A 16,810-nucleotide genomic window follows, 5' to 3' on the forward strand; every position below is an offset into this window, starting at 1 on the left:
GAGCCTGGGTAGTGCACATACCACGTAACTGGGAGCTGGCTGCGACAACAGGGGAGGCTTCTGCACCCTTTCAGTGGTTACCCGTTAGTTGGGACTTCACGCAGACGGGGGAGGCAAGCAGCCCAGCGGGGGCACCGAGGCGCAGGCAGGGTGTAGCTCAGTGATGCATCAACAGAGTTTCTGAGGATGCGTGCACGTCCACGCATGCCTTCCTGGCACAGTGGGCTATGCAATGTCCACCCAGACCCCCCATCCTTCACGTGACTTTCTGCTGAGCAGAATGTCTCAGCATATCTGTTGTAGGACATGTCTACATTACATCTAACCCTAGACATCATCTTCTTGAATCAACTCTGGACTCCTTCCAAATATCTCACAGCCTGCACCTGCTACCCCCTTGCCTTGGTTATTGAGCTGGGTGGTTAGGTGGGGCTGGGAGCTGGCTTCCTCACTCGGTATTCTCTGAGCTGGCCCTGGACCGTGTCGGAGTAGACGCGGTTCCACTGAAGGCTGATGGCTGTGCTGTTCAGGACTCGGACTTTAACGTCAGTGGGAGCAGCCCTGGGATCTGCAACATGTTGGGACAGAGAGCAGGTTATGCTGGCAGGGCTGGCCCAGGACCTCAGGTTCCCTTCAACTTGTTCTCTGCCACCCATATCTGCACCCCATTCTGGACCCTGGGTACACCATGAAGGCCGGAACTCCACCCCCTCCACCAGACTACTTGGAGGGGTGGGGAAAACCTCAGAACAAAATAATAGCAGTCCAGGTGGGAGGGCAATTATTTGCTACCCTCACATGCTGGTGGTCTCTGTTTGCCCCTCCATGCCGTTCTCCAGCCTTCCCCACCCTGCTCCATGTCCCAGGAGGCTGCCCTTTCTGAATGGTGTCAACTGAGCTCCCTTGCTCTCAGGTTTCCAGATGGGTTCACCCAATAGGAAGCATGAACAGGAGATTCTGAGGCAGAAGGGAAGGCGGCTATTCCCCCGGACTCCCGTTGCAGGCCTGGGGGTGGACAACTGTTGCCTTCTTCTGCCCAAGGCCATGGCTCCTGTGGGTGGCTCTCAATGGGTGTGGTGACTCACCCATCCCCTGCCCCTTCATGGCTGAGTCCTACAGTGGCATCCTGCTATGGCTAGCCCTCCACCTGGTGCACCATGCCTGGCTGTTTTCCCTCTAACCCTGTCGTCACATTAGAAATAGTCCCCATGAGTGGCATTTGTTTCCTGCCTGGAAACACTACCACCGGACTAACGGTGCCTACCCATAGCTACCTGGAAAGGGAGGGCCACTCCCTCCCCGTAACTGATTCCCACCCCCTCCCCATTCCGCTGCAGGTGCAGTTCTGCCCCGTCCCCTCTACTCCATCAGAGTAGAGGCCACAGATGCAATGAAAACTGTGGGGTCGTCCATGAAGTTCACGACCAGATGCTGCCTATTCCACACTTACCCTCCAGTACTCTCCTGTCCAGAAGTGGCTGCGACCATGGAGATGAGAAGTAGAATGGACAGAGGGCCTGCTGACCCCTCTGCTTATCTCCCAAATGGGTGCAATCTGTCATCACCTCCAGGAAAGCAGGCACAGAGCCCAACCCTCACCTCGTCCCGCCTCATTGCTGTGAGCACCGCTGGCCCGACTCTAGACCTGGCTCTGCGCCCGTGACTCTGCTTCTCCCAGTGCTCTTCCCGTCTCCCCCTCCCCCACACTTTGGTCACTCCACGATTTCTTCTTGGGTCAGACCCAGACCACTGGCATACATGTCACCCTGACCTGGGGGTGGGCTTCACTGACCCTCCTGCTTTGCCTAGTAGCCTACTGGATGGATGGGGACAATAAAGTCACAACCATCTAGGCAACCAGTCACACACTTCCACATATATGTCTAGAATCTTACTGATTCATCCGGTGCAAGCCTCCAAAGAACTCTATTTATGCTCCACTCTGAGGGCCAAGAACATAACTGGGAATGCGGCCAGGAGGCTGGTCCGGGTGTTTCCGGAGTCCGGGGCTCCGCCGACATTCTCCAGCCCTGAAGGCCGCTCCTGGGGAGCCCAGGGAGGAGTCTGGCTCGTGGCCCTGCTCCCTGTGGAAGAGCCTAATAACGGCTCTTTGGGATTCGCAATCCCGAGGTCTTTCTTGGTGACAGGAGGGGTCGGTAACAAGGCCAGTCGGAGGGGCCAGTTTCTTTTCCACACCTGACGTTCGCTACTGTGTGATCTTGGCAAGGGCTTTCCTTGCACGGTCTCAGTTTCACACCCATCAGATGGCAGTGCTGGACTGCCACTGGACGCTCGGTAACTTCGGCTAGTGTTCAGGTGACAACATCTCCACTCCTGACATCATCAGGGGCCCATCTGTTACCTGACAGGTTACTGTGGGGGATTTCTTTTTCCTGGGAACCGGCTGTCCTCCAGAATGCTCTTGGAAGCCCCACAACCCACCTTAAGGTTCCTAGTCCATGAAGGTGGCTCTTACGGAGCCCAGTGGGGAGGGTCCTGGGTGGAAGACAAGGGGAAGGTACTCACAATCTTCCCCAGAGTAACCGATGACAGTCTCCGGCTCAGGGCCCTTCCCAAAGTCATTTTCGGCCTGCACTCGGATCTCATAGGGCACGTAGACAGGGGTCGGCCCTACCACGTAGCGGGAGCCCCATACTGTGACATTGTTCCAGGTCTCTCGAGTCTCTCTCCGCCGCCACTTGACGATGTAGCGCAGGTTGGGGCCAAAGGCGGAGGTGGCGTTCATGGGCTGAGCAGGGAGAGACAGAGGGCAGGAGTGGAGGGGGCAGGTGGAGCCCACAGCGTACACTCTCTTTCTACACCAGGCACCCCTTCCCGATCTACCCGACACTGGCCATTCCCTACCCCTCGGAGTTCTCCAAAGCCCAGAATCCTATGAACCCAGCAGCACGTAGATTTTCTGTGATGAAAGCGCCACCAAGACCTAGTCACTGTGAATCCCACATTGGCAAGTGCATAGGAAGCAAAAGCTTTATTTTTGGCAGGACTCTTTCTTATGGTGGAGAAACCAGAAAAAATACGGATGACGATGTACTATTCTCCCAAGTCAGAAAGGCGTGACCGCTGGTTGAGCCCCTGCACGTCTCCTGCCAATGAACGCAGAATGGCAGAGCCAACTCTCAGTTCTATGGAGCCCAGGCATGCCCGCTCTGTCCTTGCACCAGGCCACAGCGCTCTGAGAGTGGGAATGACTTTGACCTTTGTTCCCTGAGGGTCTGTTCCAGGAAGCAGCGCCCTGGAGCCGGCAGGATGGAACACAGAGCACAAACCGACCCCCGCATGGTCCTGAGGATGTGCCTGGTGCCTGGCGCCTGGGCTTGGCCCCTTTCTGAGGCTGCGGTGAGACCAGGCCCTCCTTAGCAGGGGGCGGTCTGCATTGCCAGCTCCCAGTGTCCTGTTTCCACAATCCATGGCCAGAGCGTGGTGGTGTGGATATTTCAGCGGCAGCCATATTTACACCTCTCAGACTTGGAAGTGGTTTGGGGAAACGTCATTTTGAGGTGACATATCCAATTTTGATTTGGATATGAGCCAAAATGAACATCGGATTTATTAGTCCTGGCCTGGAGTTATCTAGCTCCCGCCTCGACTGAGAGGAGGGCTACGCTGAAAACACCACGATTGCCGGTCCCACCTGATCCCAACAACCTCGGGTGAAAAGATCCAGAACACACTGGAGTGAGGGCTGGTGTCTGTGCCGAACCTTCCCGACTCTAACCTCGATCCCTCCTCCTTCTGAAGAAGTCCATTTTATTTTGCTGGTTCTATGATTGTGCCAGGCTGCCAGTCAGCTCTGCTCCTCTCTCCCGTCTTAACTCTTGCTCTAGACACGCTCCTGCTTGGTTTCCGGATGCCCAGTGCAGAGAAGAGGGGCCACCAAACCAGCCAGGTAGGCTGACCACCCTGTGGCCTCGAGGTGACAGGGCTACAAAGGGCGAGGGACCATGGGTGCATGCTGCTGCCCTTTGGGGGCTGCGTGGGAAGGGACACTGACCGTCCATGTGATCTCCATGTTGTTCTTCCTGGTTCCCTCTCCTTTCACGTCGCTGGGGTTGGACTCAGGGGCTGGAACCCAAATTGACACAAAGTTCAAGCCCAATTTGTGCCTTACCAGGGCGTGCTGAGCAACCTCTGTTCCTCCCACCCAGCCAGTCTCTTCTAGGCTTTCCCCCAGCACCTCTCTGCCCTCTGTCCCACGGGCAATTGAACTCGCTCTGCCGTGTCTCATGTGGGTGATGTGCCTTCCTAGCTAAGATTTAAACCCCACAGAAGCAGCGCTAATTTCTTTTCAATTTTAATCCCTTACCAGACAGGATGTATTATGAGCTTTTAAACATTTCAGATGGTCTTGTAGCTGGCTCAGTGTGGATTAACCCCTCTGTGAGCTGCCCACTGAATATGTTTGATATGAACTTGTTTATCCCCGTCACTGAACATTTTGGGGGATGTCAATGAGCTAGTGATTTCAGAAAGGTAAATACTACCCAGCAAAAGAAATCCAGTAGAAGAGCAGATTACACGGTTCAACTGCAGATCTTTGCCATAGCTCTTGCCTTTAAACCATACCATCAAGAGTTATTGATAACATTAGCAATAACAAAAAGTGAGAGTTAACATTCACTGAGTGCTTACTATATGCCAGGCATCACGGTAAGTGCTGGGATTGCATTTCAAATGCCATCCTCACAATAGCTCTATGCCAGCAGGTGTTTCACAGGTGAGGAAGCCAAGCCTTGGAGAGGGTAAGTACCTTGCCCAAATTTGCGTGGCTGGGGGCTGGGGAAACTCAGCTTAGACTCAGGTGTCTGCGCCCAGCACCCTCCGTGGCGTCCAGTACTCACGTGCCCCGCTGGTTCTGTAGCGCTCGGATGGGAGGCTGGGGTGGCTGCTGCCAACCTCGTTGATGGCAATAACCCGGAACTGGTAGTTGACATATGGGGACAGCTGGAGGACGGCAGAGTTGACACTGCCTGGGAACTTGGAATGGTCATGCCAGACTCCTGGCTGGAACTGGTCCTCTTCAAACTGGACAACATAGTCTGAGGGGGCAAGGGAGACAGAGCTGTTTTAGGGGCTGAGTTAGCAGGCTTCTTCCTTGGGAGCACGCCCTCCCGGTTTCCACGGGTCTCCAGAGCCTCCCTCAGGCAGACAAAGGCAGAGGGCGAATTCCCATCAAGACACTGGAAGGGAAACCAAGGCTTCCATGTGCTCTGCCAACAGCCCGGGGCACAGGTCAAGTGAGGTGGACGTGGGTCCGGAAACCAGGCCGAGGCCTCCGGTCTCTGGGCTGCTACCACCCCTCCTCTCTGGGTGGGAGTGCAGGCCCTGGCTGACCTGTGATGGGGCTGTTGTTATCATCCCCCGGGATCCAGGTCAGCCTCACACTCCTCTCGGCCAGGTCGGTGAGCTCCAGGTCCCGGGGCCGGTCTGGCCGTCCTGGCAGCAGAGAGAGAAGATGCCACGCGGGACTCCTGAGTTGGAGCCATCCCATCCTTGGGGTGGCCCCAGCCCTGGACACTGTCCCATGCACAGGTCCCTGGTGGGCTGAGGTCACCACAGCAGGTGCCATGCCCAGTCTACCCTGGGGGGTTGGCATAGGGACCACCCTGTCCCTCGGGTATTCCAGGAAGAACAAAGAGCAGACCCCAATGCCGCCACCCCCAAAGGAGTATCAAAGGATGCAGGGCACGGAGAGAAAATTCGGACCCACCCGTCCCATTTCTGCAGGTAGTCTGAGAGTGCAAGCATCTGGAAATGCTTTTCACTAGACACAAATGCTTTGGACACATTTAGGAAAGCCAGGGAGTAAGAAGTTTGCCTCATTTCTCATCATAATTATTTCCTAGTGTGCATGCTGAATCTCTGAGGGGCAGGAGCCCCATGGGCGTCTGGAGGGCTGAGTGGGGCAGAGAGGTCCAAGGAATGAGAGGGACAGAGGGGACCAGGCCAGGAAGGAGATGGGGAGTTAGTTGGTCACGAAGTTTCAGTGATACACAGAGGACAGAGGAGCCCCAACAGGCTTCCTAACAGGAGCAAGACTGCACTTTTGGGGGGCTCCAGTCTCACTGGATTGCATAGTTCGGTCAGTGCCATCCTGGCTTGGGGGGTAAAGCCACCCCACCAAGGACTGGGGTGGGTAGGCACACTTCCCCTCTATGGCTCCTTGGATGAGCTATTTCCACATGTTGGCTGATTCCTGGGGGGCTGGAAGGTGAGGCACGTGCACGTGTGTTCATGTGGGCACAGACTGTACATGGGTATGCAGTACCGGGCAGGGATAGGTTGCAGGGAATTGGGCCTTTCCGACTGGACCACCCCCATTCTGACGCCAAGCAAGGGAACAGGCCACCCCGTGGGTGTGGTGAGTGGTTAGAGCTAAGGGATGCGTGTGAAGTGGCAGCTAAGGACCTCCAAGCTCAACTGCAAATGGAGCAGGAAGCCTGGAGCAGAGATGTGACTCTCAGGGAGGTGGCTGGGGACACTTGAAAGAGTTGATTTGGCAGGAAGTGGGGAGTGGGACCCACCGCCCACACACAGCACATGTGGCGGGCAGGGCTCTCCTCCTACAGCCCACTCTCCGTGGGCCTCGGGAGGGCTTGGCGAGGGTCCCGATTAGTATCAATTACCTTTGGGCAGGGCAGCCAAACGGTTAGTTGGAGTGGTCTGATCAGCTGCAAAGGCAAGACGGGTTATCCGGGTTAGCGGGTTATCCAGGTTAGCAGGTTATCCAGGTGTTCTGGAAGGGTGGGGGCCGGCAGCAGAGGCTGGAAGAGTGGCCCCTGTGCGTGCTTCGGGCATAGCTCCCCCACCTTCCACAGGCAGCCCCACCCCTTCAAGAGGCCTTCCTGTGCCTCCTCCAGCTCCTCCTTGCCCCAGCGCTACAACTGCACCCGGCCCTCCACCTCCTACAACTGTGTGCCTCTGCTGAGGAAGGGGCAAGAGACACCAGAGGACCAGTGGTGGGAGCCCCAAGACTGGACAAAGGTATGAAGGACAATGGGGGATTTGCTTCCCTGGGTGGGGGCAGTTCCCTTTCCCAGGTTTGGGATGGTTTAGTATTTACAGTTCACCCGGAGAAGGGACCACCTTGCTAAGTGCAGAGCACCCTGTGAAATCCCGCCAGGAAGCAGGAGGAGGGGAGTAAGGCCAGAAGAAGTGTTGGAAGGACAAACAGAAAATTCAGTCTTGCTTCAGTGACAGGTCCTTTTAACGAACGTAGTGGTTTAGAGTAGCTGTAAAGTTGGTAAAAATGATCACAACAAGAACCCTGTCCACCTTCCCTCTCTCATTCAGGCAAGGATTTGGCAAGTTAATAATTCCACTTAGGAAATAAGTCATCCAGCACAGCTTGTTTTGAAAGGAGCAGCTTCCTAAATAACCCGTAGATCAAAGGGTGGGCCCCCCAGACGGTCGGCCCCCAGCTTCTCTGGCTGCAGGAAGGGAAGGGAGGTCAGCACCTGGACAGCACCGGTTACCTAGCACGGTGAGGTAGGCCTTGGCCAGGTCCTGGTCCAGCTCGGTGCTGGCGACACACGTGTAACTGCCCTGGTCCCGCTCAGCCACTCCAAAGATAGTCAGAGAGTCGTCTTCCTTCTTCATCCTGTAAAGGTGCCAGAGGGGTTGGGGGGAGGACGAGCGGGGAGATAATGGGGGCGGGGAGGTGGCCAAGCACTGCTTGCTGCTTTCTCCCTGCTGGGCAACTACAGGCCCTCCATCTTGATGCTTTCGGGGAGAGAGGGTCTTTACCAGCACTTCTGGTGCTTTTAATGAAGGGGAAAAGAAACCTGGGGGAGGCTGATGTGGCCCTGAGCCCAACTGCACACCTCTCTCTCTGCCTTACTTGTGCCGAGGTCCCCCACAAATTAGAACACAGTTAGACCCACCCCCCAAAGGGCAGATGGAGACCCTGCCCCTTCCCATACTCCAGCTCTATCTTCAGCCCAGACCAGTGTCTGCACCTGGGCTTAGGCCAGGTGCCTGGGCTCCTCTAAATGGCCTCCCATAGAGGGAGAAACCCAGAGCATGTACCCTGAGGGTGCACCCCTGAAAAAAGCAGATGGGTGCTGGAAACAGCTTGTACCTATGGCCAGCTTCAGGACCTCCGAGGTGAAAGGGTACAGCAGAGAGCCCTGCGGAGGGAGGCTCAGGCCCTGGCTGCAATCAGAAACACCTGTGGGACTTCTGGCCAAGATGGAGGCATAGATAGACACACTGCCTACTCGCACAACCGAAATAAGGACAACAACAATTTAGAAACAAACAACAACCAGAACTAACAGAAAATTGAACTGTATGGAAGTCCAACAACCAAGGAGTTAAAGTAGACCCATTCATCCAGACCGCTTGGAGGGGTGGCGTGGGGAGCCGGGAAGGAGAGGGCTTGAGGCAAAGTGGCTGTCAGACCCTGCAGGCACACAAGGCAGCAGCTAGCGGACCCAGCGAGGCACTGGATTGTGGAGGGGAGCAGCGTGCAAGGCAGCTGGTGGTCCTGGAGGTTCCACATTCGTGCACAGATAAACCAGGCAAAACTGGGGAGCGAGATAGACCACGCAATCCAGGGTTCCAGCGTGGGGAAATAAAGCCTCTAAACACCGATTATAAATACCTGTGGGGGTTGAGGTGCTGGGAGAGACTCCCAGCCTCACAGGAGAGTTCACTGAAGAGACCCACAGGGTCCCAAGATGTACACAAACCCACCCATAGGGGAATCAGCACCAGAAGGGCCCAATTTGATTGTGGGAAGCGGGGGAAGTGACTGAAATCTGGCAGAGAGCAGAGCAAGTGCCATTGTTTCCTCTTGGACTCCTGCCCCACATACAGCGTCACAACCCAGCAACCGGGTTGCCCGGCCCTGGTGAACATCTAGGGCTCCGCCCCTCACCACATAACAGGCGCATCAAGACAAAAATATGGCCCAAACGAAAAAACAGATCAAAGCTCCAGAAAACATACAACTGAGCGATGAAGAGATAGCCAACCTATCAGATGCATAGTTCACTGATAATCAGGATGCTCACAGAACTGGTTGAATTTGGTCGCAAATTAGATGAAAAAATGAAGGCTACACTAAATAAAATAAAGGAAAATATACAGGGGACCAATAGTGATGGGAAGGAAACTGGGACTCAAATTAATGGTGTGGACCAGAAGGAAGAAAGAAACATCCAAACAGAAAAGAATGAAGAAACAAGAATTCAGAAAAACGAGGAGAGGCTTAGGAATGTCCAGGATATTTCTGAATGTTCCAACATCTGAATTATAGGGGTACCAGAAGGAGAAGAGGAACAGCAACAAGTGGAAAACTTATTTGAACAAATAATAAAGGAGAACTTCCCCAATCTGGCAAAGGAAATAGACTTCCAGGAAGTCCAGGAAGCTCAGAGAGTCCCAAAGAAGTTGGACCCAAGAAGGAACACACCAAGGCACATCATAATTACATTAGTCAAGATTCAAATGAAGGAGAGAATCTTAGAAGCAGCAAGAGATAAGGGGACAGTCACCTACAAAGGACTTTCCATCAGACTGTCAGCTGATTTCTCAAAAGAGACCTAACAGGCAAGAAGGGTCTGGAAAGAAATACGTATTCAAATTCATGAAAGGCAAGGACCTATATCGATTGGTCTATCCAGCAAAGCTTCCATTTAGAATAGAAGGGCAGATAAAGTGCTTCTCAGATAAGGTCAAGTTAAAAGAGTTCATCATCACCAAGCCCTTATTATATGAAATGTTAAAGGGACTTATCTAAGAAAAAGAAGATAAAAAACATGAACAGTAAAATGACAGAAAACTCACAATTATTAACAACCACACCTAAAACAAAAGCAAACTAAGCAAACAACAAGAACAGGAAGAGAACCACAGAAATGGAGATCACACGGAGGGTTAGCAACAGGGGAGTGGGAGGAGGAGAGAGGGGGAAAAGATACAGAGAATAAGTAGCATAGATGGTAGGTAGAAGATAGACAGGGGGAGGGTAAGAATAGTATGGGAAATGTAGAAGCCAAGAAGTTATAAGTATGACACATGGACATGAACTAAAGGGGATGGGAATGTGGGTGTTAATAATTGTGAGTTTTCTGTCATTTTACTGTACATGTTTTTTATCTTCTTTTTCTTAGATAAGTCCCTTTAACATTTCATATAATAAGGGCTTGGTGANCACAAGGCAGCAGCTAGCGGACCCAGCGAGGCACTGGATTGTGGAGGGGAGCAGCGTGCAAGGCAGCTGGTGGTCCTGGAGGTTCCACATTCGTGCACAGATAAACCAGGCAAAACTGGGGAGCGAGATAGACCACGCAATCCAGGGTTCCAGCGTGGGGAAATAAAGCCTCTAAACACCGATTATAAATACCTGTGGGGGTTGAGGTGCTGGGAGAGACTCCCAGCCTCACAGGAGAGTTCACTGAAGAGACCCACAGGGTCCCAAGATGTACACAAACCCACCCATAGGGGAATCAGCACCAGAAGGGCCCAATTTGATTGTGGGAAGCGGGGGAAGTGACTGAAATCTGGCAGAGAGCAGAGCAAGTGCCATTGTTCCCTCTTGGACTCCTGCCCCACATACAGTGTCACAACCCAGCAACTGGGTTGCCCCGCCCTGGTGAACATCTAGGGCTCCGCCCCTCACCACATAACAGGCGCATCAAGACAAAAATACGGTCCAAACGAAAAAACAGATCAAAGCTCCAGAAAACATACAACTGAGCGATGAAGAGATAGCCAACCTATCAGATGCATAGTTCAAAACACTGATAATCAGGATGCTCACAGAACTGGTTGAATTTGGTCACAAATTAGATGAAAAAATGAAGGCTACACTAAATAAAATAAAGGAAAATATACAGGGGACCAATAGTGATGGGAAGGAAACTAGGACTCAAATCAATGGTGTGGACCAGAAGGAAGAAAGAAACATCCAAACAGAAAAGAATGAAGAAATAAGAATTCAGAAAAACGAGGAGAGGCTTAGGAATGTCCAGGATATTTCTGAATGTTCCAATATCTGAATTATAGGGGTACCAGAAGGGGAAAAGAAACAGCAACAAGTGGAAAACTTATTTGAACAAATAATAAAGGAGAACTTCCCCAGTCTGGCAAAGGAAATAGACTTCCAGGAAGTCCAGGAAGCTCAGAGAGTCCCAAAGAAGTTGGACCCAAGGAGGAACACACCAAGGCACATCATAATTACATTGCCCAAGATTAAAGGTAAGGAGAGAATCTTTAAAGCAGCAAGATAAAGGGAGAGTTACCTATAAAGGAGTTCCCATCATACTGTCAGCTGATTTCTCAAAAGAGACCTAACAGGCAAGAAGGGGCTGGAAAGAAATACGTATTCAAATTCATGAAAGGCAAGGACCTATATCGATTGCTCTATCCAGCAAAGCTTCCATTTAGAATAGAAGGGCAGATAAAGTGCTTCTCAGATAAGGCCAAGTTAAAAGAGTTCATCATCACCAAGCCCTTATTATATGAAATGTTAAAGGGACTTATCTAAGAAAAAAAAGATAAAAAACATGAACAGTAAAATGACAGAAAACTCACAATTATTAACAACCACACCTAAAACAAAAGCAAACTAAGCAAACAACAAGAACAGGAAGAGAACCACAGAAATAGAGATCACACGGAGGGTTAGCAACAGGGGAATGGGAGGAGGAGAAGTCGGGGAAAAGGTACAGAGAATAAGTAGCATAGATGGTAGGTAGAAGATAGACAGGGGGAAGGTAAGAATAGTGTGGGAAATGTAGAAGCCAAGAACTTATAAGTATGACACATGGACATGAACTAAAGGGGAGGGGAATGTGGGTGGGAGGGGGTGTGCAGGGTGGAGGGGAGTGAAGGGGGAAAATGGGACAACTGGAACAGCATAATCAATAAAACATAAATTAAAAAAGAAACACCTGTGGGGATGTGTAAACACTATCAGTGCCTGGGCCCTCTTTCTGCACCAACTGAATTTGGGTTTGAGATGAGGAAGGGGGCAGGCTTGGATCTAGTAAAAGCGTCCCAAATCCAACAAGGGCTGAGAACCACACTAAGGAGAGCAGGTCCTTGTAGGTTCAGGCCAACCCTGCCCTCTGCTGGAGAGCAGGGGTGCTGCAGGCAGGGCTGAAGGTGGGGCAGGGCTCCTGGCTCTGATGCGGAAGAGGAGGAAGAGAAGGGCTCACAATAAAGGGAGGAGAAAGAGACAAGGAGTGAGGGGAGAGAAGTGAAGAGAGAAAGGGTCTGGAAAGAGAGGAGAAGGAAGAGAAGCAGACAGCTGATGGGAGAGAGGGAGAAGGCCGAAGGGTGGGGTCTCTCCTAGCTGGAGGGCGTCACTGAGGCCATCCTGTGGTCCCTGGCAGCTCCTCCGTGACACACACAACCCAGGTTTCCTGTCCCTGGATTCTTCAATGTGTTGAGCAAGGAAAAGAATAGGAACCCAAGCTAGCTCCAGGAAGAGACAAGGCAGGAGAGGAGACCTGTTCCCGATGTAGAGAGGCTCGTCATCCTTCATCCAGGAGACCGTGAGTTTCAGGGAGGGGTCGTGCTTGACCCGACACTCCAACTGCACTGTGGTGCCCCTTTTGGCAACCTGGTCCTCAGGCATCCGATAGATCCTGGTGGGGTCTGTGGAGAAACCCAGGCATTCGTCACTGACACGTTCTCTGGCCACCATTCCAACATGGACACAGCGTGACATGCATGATCCTCAAGGCTAGGCTGATCAAGAAAGGTGGCAGAAATACCATGCCCTTGTATGAGAGGGAGGAGGCCTGGTGAGGATGACCCCGAATAGTGAACAACCCCCAAATCCTTCCTATCTGGGTTGAGAAGACACGCTGCAACTCCTGCGGTGGCGTGGGGGGTGGTGTGGGTAGCAGGTTCCCTTCCTAATGCTGCCCGGACCAGGCTGATAATGACTCAGTGTTCCCAGCGCCCAGGCCAGCTGGACACCCTGGGAGGACACACAGGCTTATGGGAAGATCCCGCTAGGGATTAAACATTAGGTGTGTGCATTGTCCAAGTGAAAAGCACACGTGGATAACTTGGAGAAGACAGATTCCTTTCCGAGCTCCACCCTGCCTTCCACCTATCAACCTTCTCCTTTACCTTTGACCTCTAGGCGGACCTGGTTTTCAGCTTTGCCCAGGATGTTGGTGGCGACACAGGTGTAGATGCCTTGGTCCTCTTTGCGGATCATCTTGATCTCCAGACTGCCATTCTCGTAGACGTGGTAGTTGCCACCATCCAGGTTGCTTCCTTGCCCATTCTTAAACCTCACAACACAGCAGCAGAACACACAGCATACTGAGAAAGGACTGGCCCAAGGAAGCAGGGGCCAGCCACTCAAGAGATAGTTCGGGCAGTAGAAGGAGCCCCACACTAGGAACTGGAAGCCCTCATCCTTGTAGGCTGTGCCTCCAACCACTGGGTAGCCCTAGCAAGTTTCTGCCCCTCCCTGGGCCTCGGTTTCCTTCTCTGCAGAATAAAGGGGCTGCCCCAGCTGATCAGCCAACTTTCTCCCAGCTTTGACCCTATAAGTTTCCCAGGGGTTGCTGAATACCTATTATGGGCCAGATGGGAATGGAAAAGGTGAGACAGATGATCCCTGCTGAGGAGGCCTGGTCTCCTGGAACTTACCATCGGAGTGTGGGGATGGGGGACCCAAAGAAGGGGCAGTCCAGCCGTGTCCGGTTGTATAGAATCACCCGAATGAGCTGGTTTCGTGGTGACAGCATCCGAGGCGGCACGTCTGCAATTCCCAGACAACCGAGCATGGGTGGGGAGTCTGACTCTTCCATTTCTATCCCCTTGGTCTTATCTCTACATGCCTTCTCTGTATAGCAGCTTTCCAGGTGCCACACACCCTCCCCTATCCACATGCCTCCTTTAAAAAGCCTCTAAGGGTTAGGTGAAGAAGGAGGAAGCTTTTCCATTTTTAACCTACGCTATATCCAATCCGGCTTCTGTGGAGTGTCCTCAAGTTATCCGGCAGGTTCTGTACCTGCCCCTCCCACAGCCCCCTTCCTGCTCCAGGACACTACAGACATGCTCAGAACTATTTCCCGCTATGGCCCACTGAGAAGCAGGAGAGCTGGTGTGGAGCCACCAAGCAGACAAGATAGGCCCACTCTGTCTCATCAGGGGAAGGAGGGACCATGGCTGACTTTCAGTGGGGAATTCACTCAGTCTACACACCCGCTCTGTGGGATTTACGTCCTCCTTCTTCCCACAAATCTCATCTTCAGCCTCCACACCTTGGCTGCCAGCCTGGCTGCTGTCTGGGGAAGAAGGTACGTGCGCCCAGGACAGGACAAGCCCCAAGGAGCACCATTGCAGGGGAGGGGAGGGGTCACTCACCCAGCACGCTGACGAAGGCATTGGCCAGCAGGTAGCCGTGCTCATTGGAGGTGTTGCACTGGTACACGGCCCTGCTGCTGATCTGGGTGTCCCGGAAGATGATGGTGTCCCCGGCCACCTCACGGTTTGGGTTGGGTGGTGCTGCTACAGAGAGGAAGGATGCTCCTCGTGAGAAATGAGGGCGTGCAGGCGAAGGGAGCCTGGGGCTCCGCCCTGCGCTCTGCAGCAGGACTGGGTGCCATGGGAGCAGCAGCGCTGGTCAGAGACCGGGCTCCTGGCCCCACCACTGCACAGTTGTGTGACGCTGGGCCCATCATCGAACCTGCTGGAGTTTATTTCTCAGTCTCTCCAGTGGGGATATGAATCTCTGCTCAACCACCAGAGCAGCGGGGCAGGTATGGCTTGAGCACTAAGCTGTGGCCACACACAAGGGTTTGAATTCTAACTATATTCCTGCCAATGTCAGTTTCCTTGTCGGAAGTAAAAGAACAACTCGCCTCATAGGGTTTTTGTGAGGATGGCCTGAGCGTTTATGCATGTTTAAAGTTGTGGGCAACTCCGGTCAAGATGGAGGCGTAGGCATATACAATTTGCCTCCTCGCAAAACCAAGAAAAACAACAAATTTAAAAACAAAGATCAACCAGAACTGCCAAAAAATAGAACTGGATGGAGGTCTAACAACCAAGGAGTTAAAGAAGAAACATTCATTCTGACTGGTAGGAGGGGTGCAGATGGGCAGCCTGGTGGAGAGGACCCACAGAGGGCAGTGGCTGGAGGACTGGGAGGTCCCACATTTGACAATGGATAATCCGGGAGGAACAACTGGGGAGCAAGACAGACCGCACAACCCAGGGTTCCAGTGCAGAGAAATAAAACCTTAAAACCTCTGGTTGTAAAAACCTGTGGGGGTTACAATGGCAGAAGAAACTCCCAGCCTCACAGGAGAGTTTGTTGGAGAGACCCATAGGGTCTTAGAATGTACACAAACCCACCCACCTGGGAATCAGCACTAGAAGGTCCCAATTTACTTGTGGGTAGCGGAGGAAGGGACCGAAAGTGGGGTGAGAGCCAAGTAAGTGGCATTGTTCCCTCTCAGACCCCTCCCCCACATACAGCAGCACAACGCAGCAACATGGGTTGCCCAGGCCTGAAGAATACCTAAGGCTCCTCCCTTTACAACATAACAGGTACTCTGAGACAAAGAAATACGGCCCAAATGAAAGAACAGATCAAAGCACCAGAAAAAATACAACGAAGTGACAAAGAGATGGCCAACCTATCAGATGTACAGTTCAAAACACTGGTAACCAAGACACTCACAGAAATGGTTGAGTATGGTTGCAAAATAGAGGAGAAAGTGCAGGCTATAAAAAGTGAAATAAAGGAAAATGTACAAGGAACCAAGAGTGAAGGAAAGGAAACCAAGACTCAAATCAACAATTTGGAACAGAAAGAAAAAAATTAACATTCAACCAGAACATAATGAAGAAACAAGAATTCAAAAAAATGAGGAGAGGACAAGGAACTTCCAGTACAACTTTAAATGTTTCAACATCCGAATCATAGGTGTGCCAGAGAAGAAGAGGAAGAACAAGAAATTGAAAACTTATTTGAAAAAATAATGAAGGAGAACTTCCCCATTCTGGCAAAGGAAATAGACTTCTAGGAAATCCAGGAAGCCCAAAGAATCCCAAAGAAATTAGATCCAAGGAGGAACACACCAAGGCACATTATAATTACATTGCCCAAGATTAAAATGAAGGAGAGAATCCTAGAAGCAGCAAGAGATAAGGAGGCAGTTACCTACAAAGGAGTTCCCATAAGACCATCAGCTGATTTCTCAAAAGAAACCTTGTAGGCAAGAAGGAATGGAAAGAAGTATTCCAAGTCATGAAACGCAAGGACCTACATCCACGATTGCTCTATCCAGCAAAGCTCTCATTTAGAATGGAAGGGCAGATAAAGTGCTTCCCAGATAAGGTCAAGTTAAAGGAGTTCATCATCACCAAGCCCTTATTATACAAAATGTTAAAGGGACTTGTTTAAGAAAAAGAAGACCAAAAATATGAACAGTGAAATGGCAACAAACTCACAACTATCAGCAACTGAACCTAAAACAAAAACAAAAACAAATTAAGCAAACAACTACAAGAGGAACAGAATCACAGCAATGGAGATCACATGGAGAGTTATACTGGTGGGGAGGGAGCGGGGGGAGAATGGGGAAAACGGGAATAAGAAGCATAAGTGGCAGGTACAAAATAGACAGGGGGAGGTTAAGAACAGTATGAGAAATGGAGAAGCTGAAGAACTTACATGTGCGACCCATGGACATGAACTAAGGTGGTAAATGATGGTGGGAGGTGGGGTACAGGGTGGAGAGGAATAAAGGGGAGAAAAAATGGGACAACTGTAATAGCATAATCAATAAAATATACTTGAAAA

General features: G+C 51.7%; 1 protein-coding gene across 4 annotated transcripts in view; it reads right to left on the reverse strand.

Annotated features, from left to right (window-relative positions):
• The window catches only part of NFASC (neurofascin), a 198,591-nt gene that overhangs the window by 34,434 nt on the left and 147,347 nt on the right, over positions 1-16,810 (reverse strand). For 2 of the 4 annotated variants that reach the window (XM_037067079.1, XM_037067077.1), the window contains 9 exons: positions 14,365-14,508; positions 13,645-13,756; positions 13,114-13,280; positions 12,483-12,630; positions 7,497-7,621; positions 5,356-5,457; positions 4,863-5,060; positions 4,016-4,086; positions 2,527-2,749 (listed from right to left, as the gene is read on the reverse strand). In XM_037067079.1, the coding sequence (XP_036922974.1) occupies positions 2,527-2,749; positions 4,016-4,086; positions 4,863-5,060; positions 5,356-5,457; positions 7,497-7,621; positions 12,483-12,630; positions 13,114-13,280; positions 13,645-13,756; positions 14,365-14,508 (1,290 nt within the window). Of the gene's footprint in view, positions 1-452; positions 569-2,526; positions 2,750-4,015; positions 4,087-4,862; positions 5,061-5,355; positions 5,458-6,647; positions 6,693-7,496; positions 7,622-12,482; positions 12,631-13,113; positions 13,281-13,644; positions 13,757-14,364; positions 14,509-16,810 lie in introns of all 4 variants that reach the window. The other 2 variants (XM_037067076.1, XM_037067078.1) reach the window with 2 other exon arrangements.

This window comes from Sturnira hondurensis, unplaced genomic scaffold, assembly GCF_014824575.4.
Source record: "Sturnira hondurensis isolate 20B ecotype Veracruz unplaced genomic scaffold, ASM1482457v3 Scaffold0017082, whole genome shotgun sequence".
Classification (NCBI taxonomy): domain Eukaryota; kingdom Metazoa; phylum Chordata; class Mammalia; order Chiroptera; family Phyllostomidae; genus Sturnira; species Sturnira hondurensis.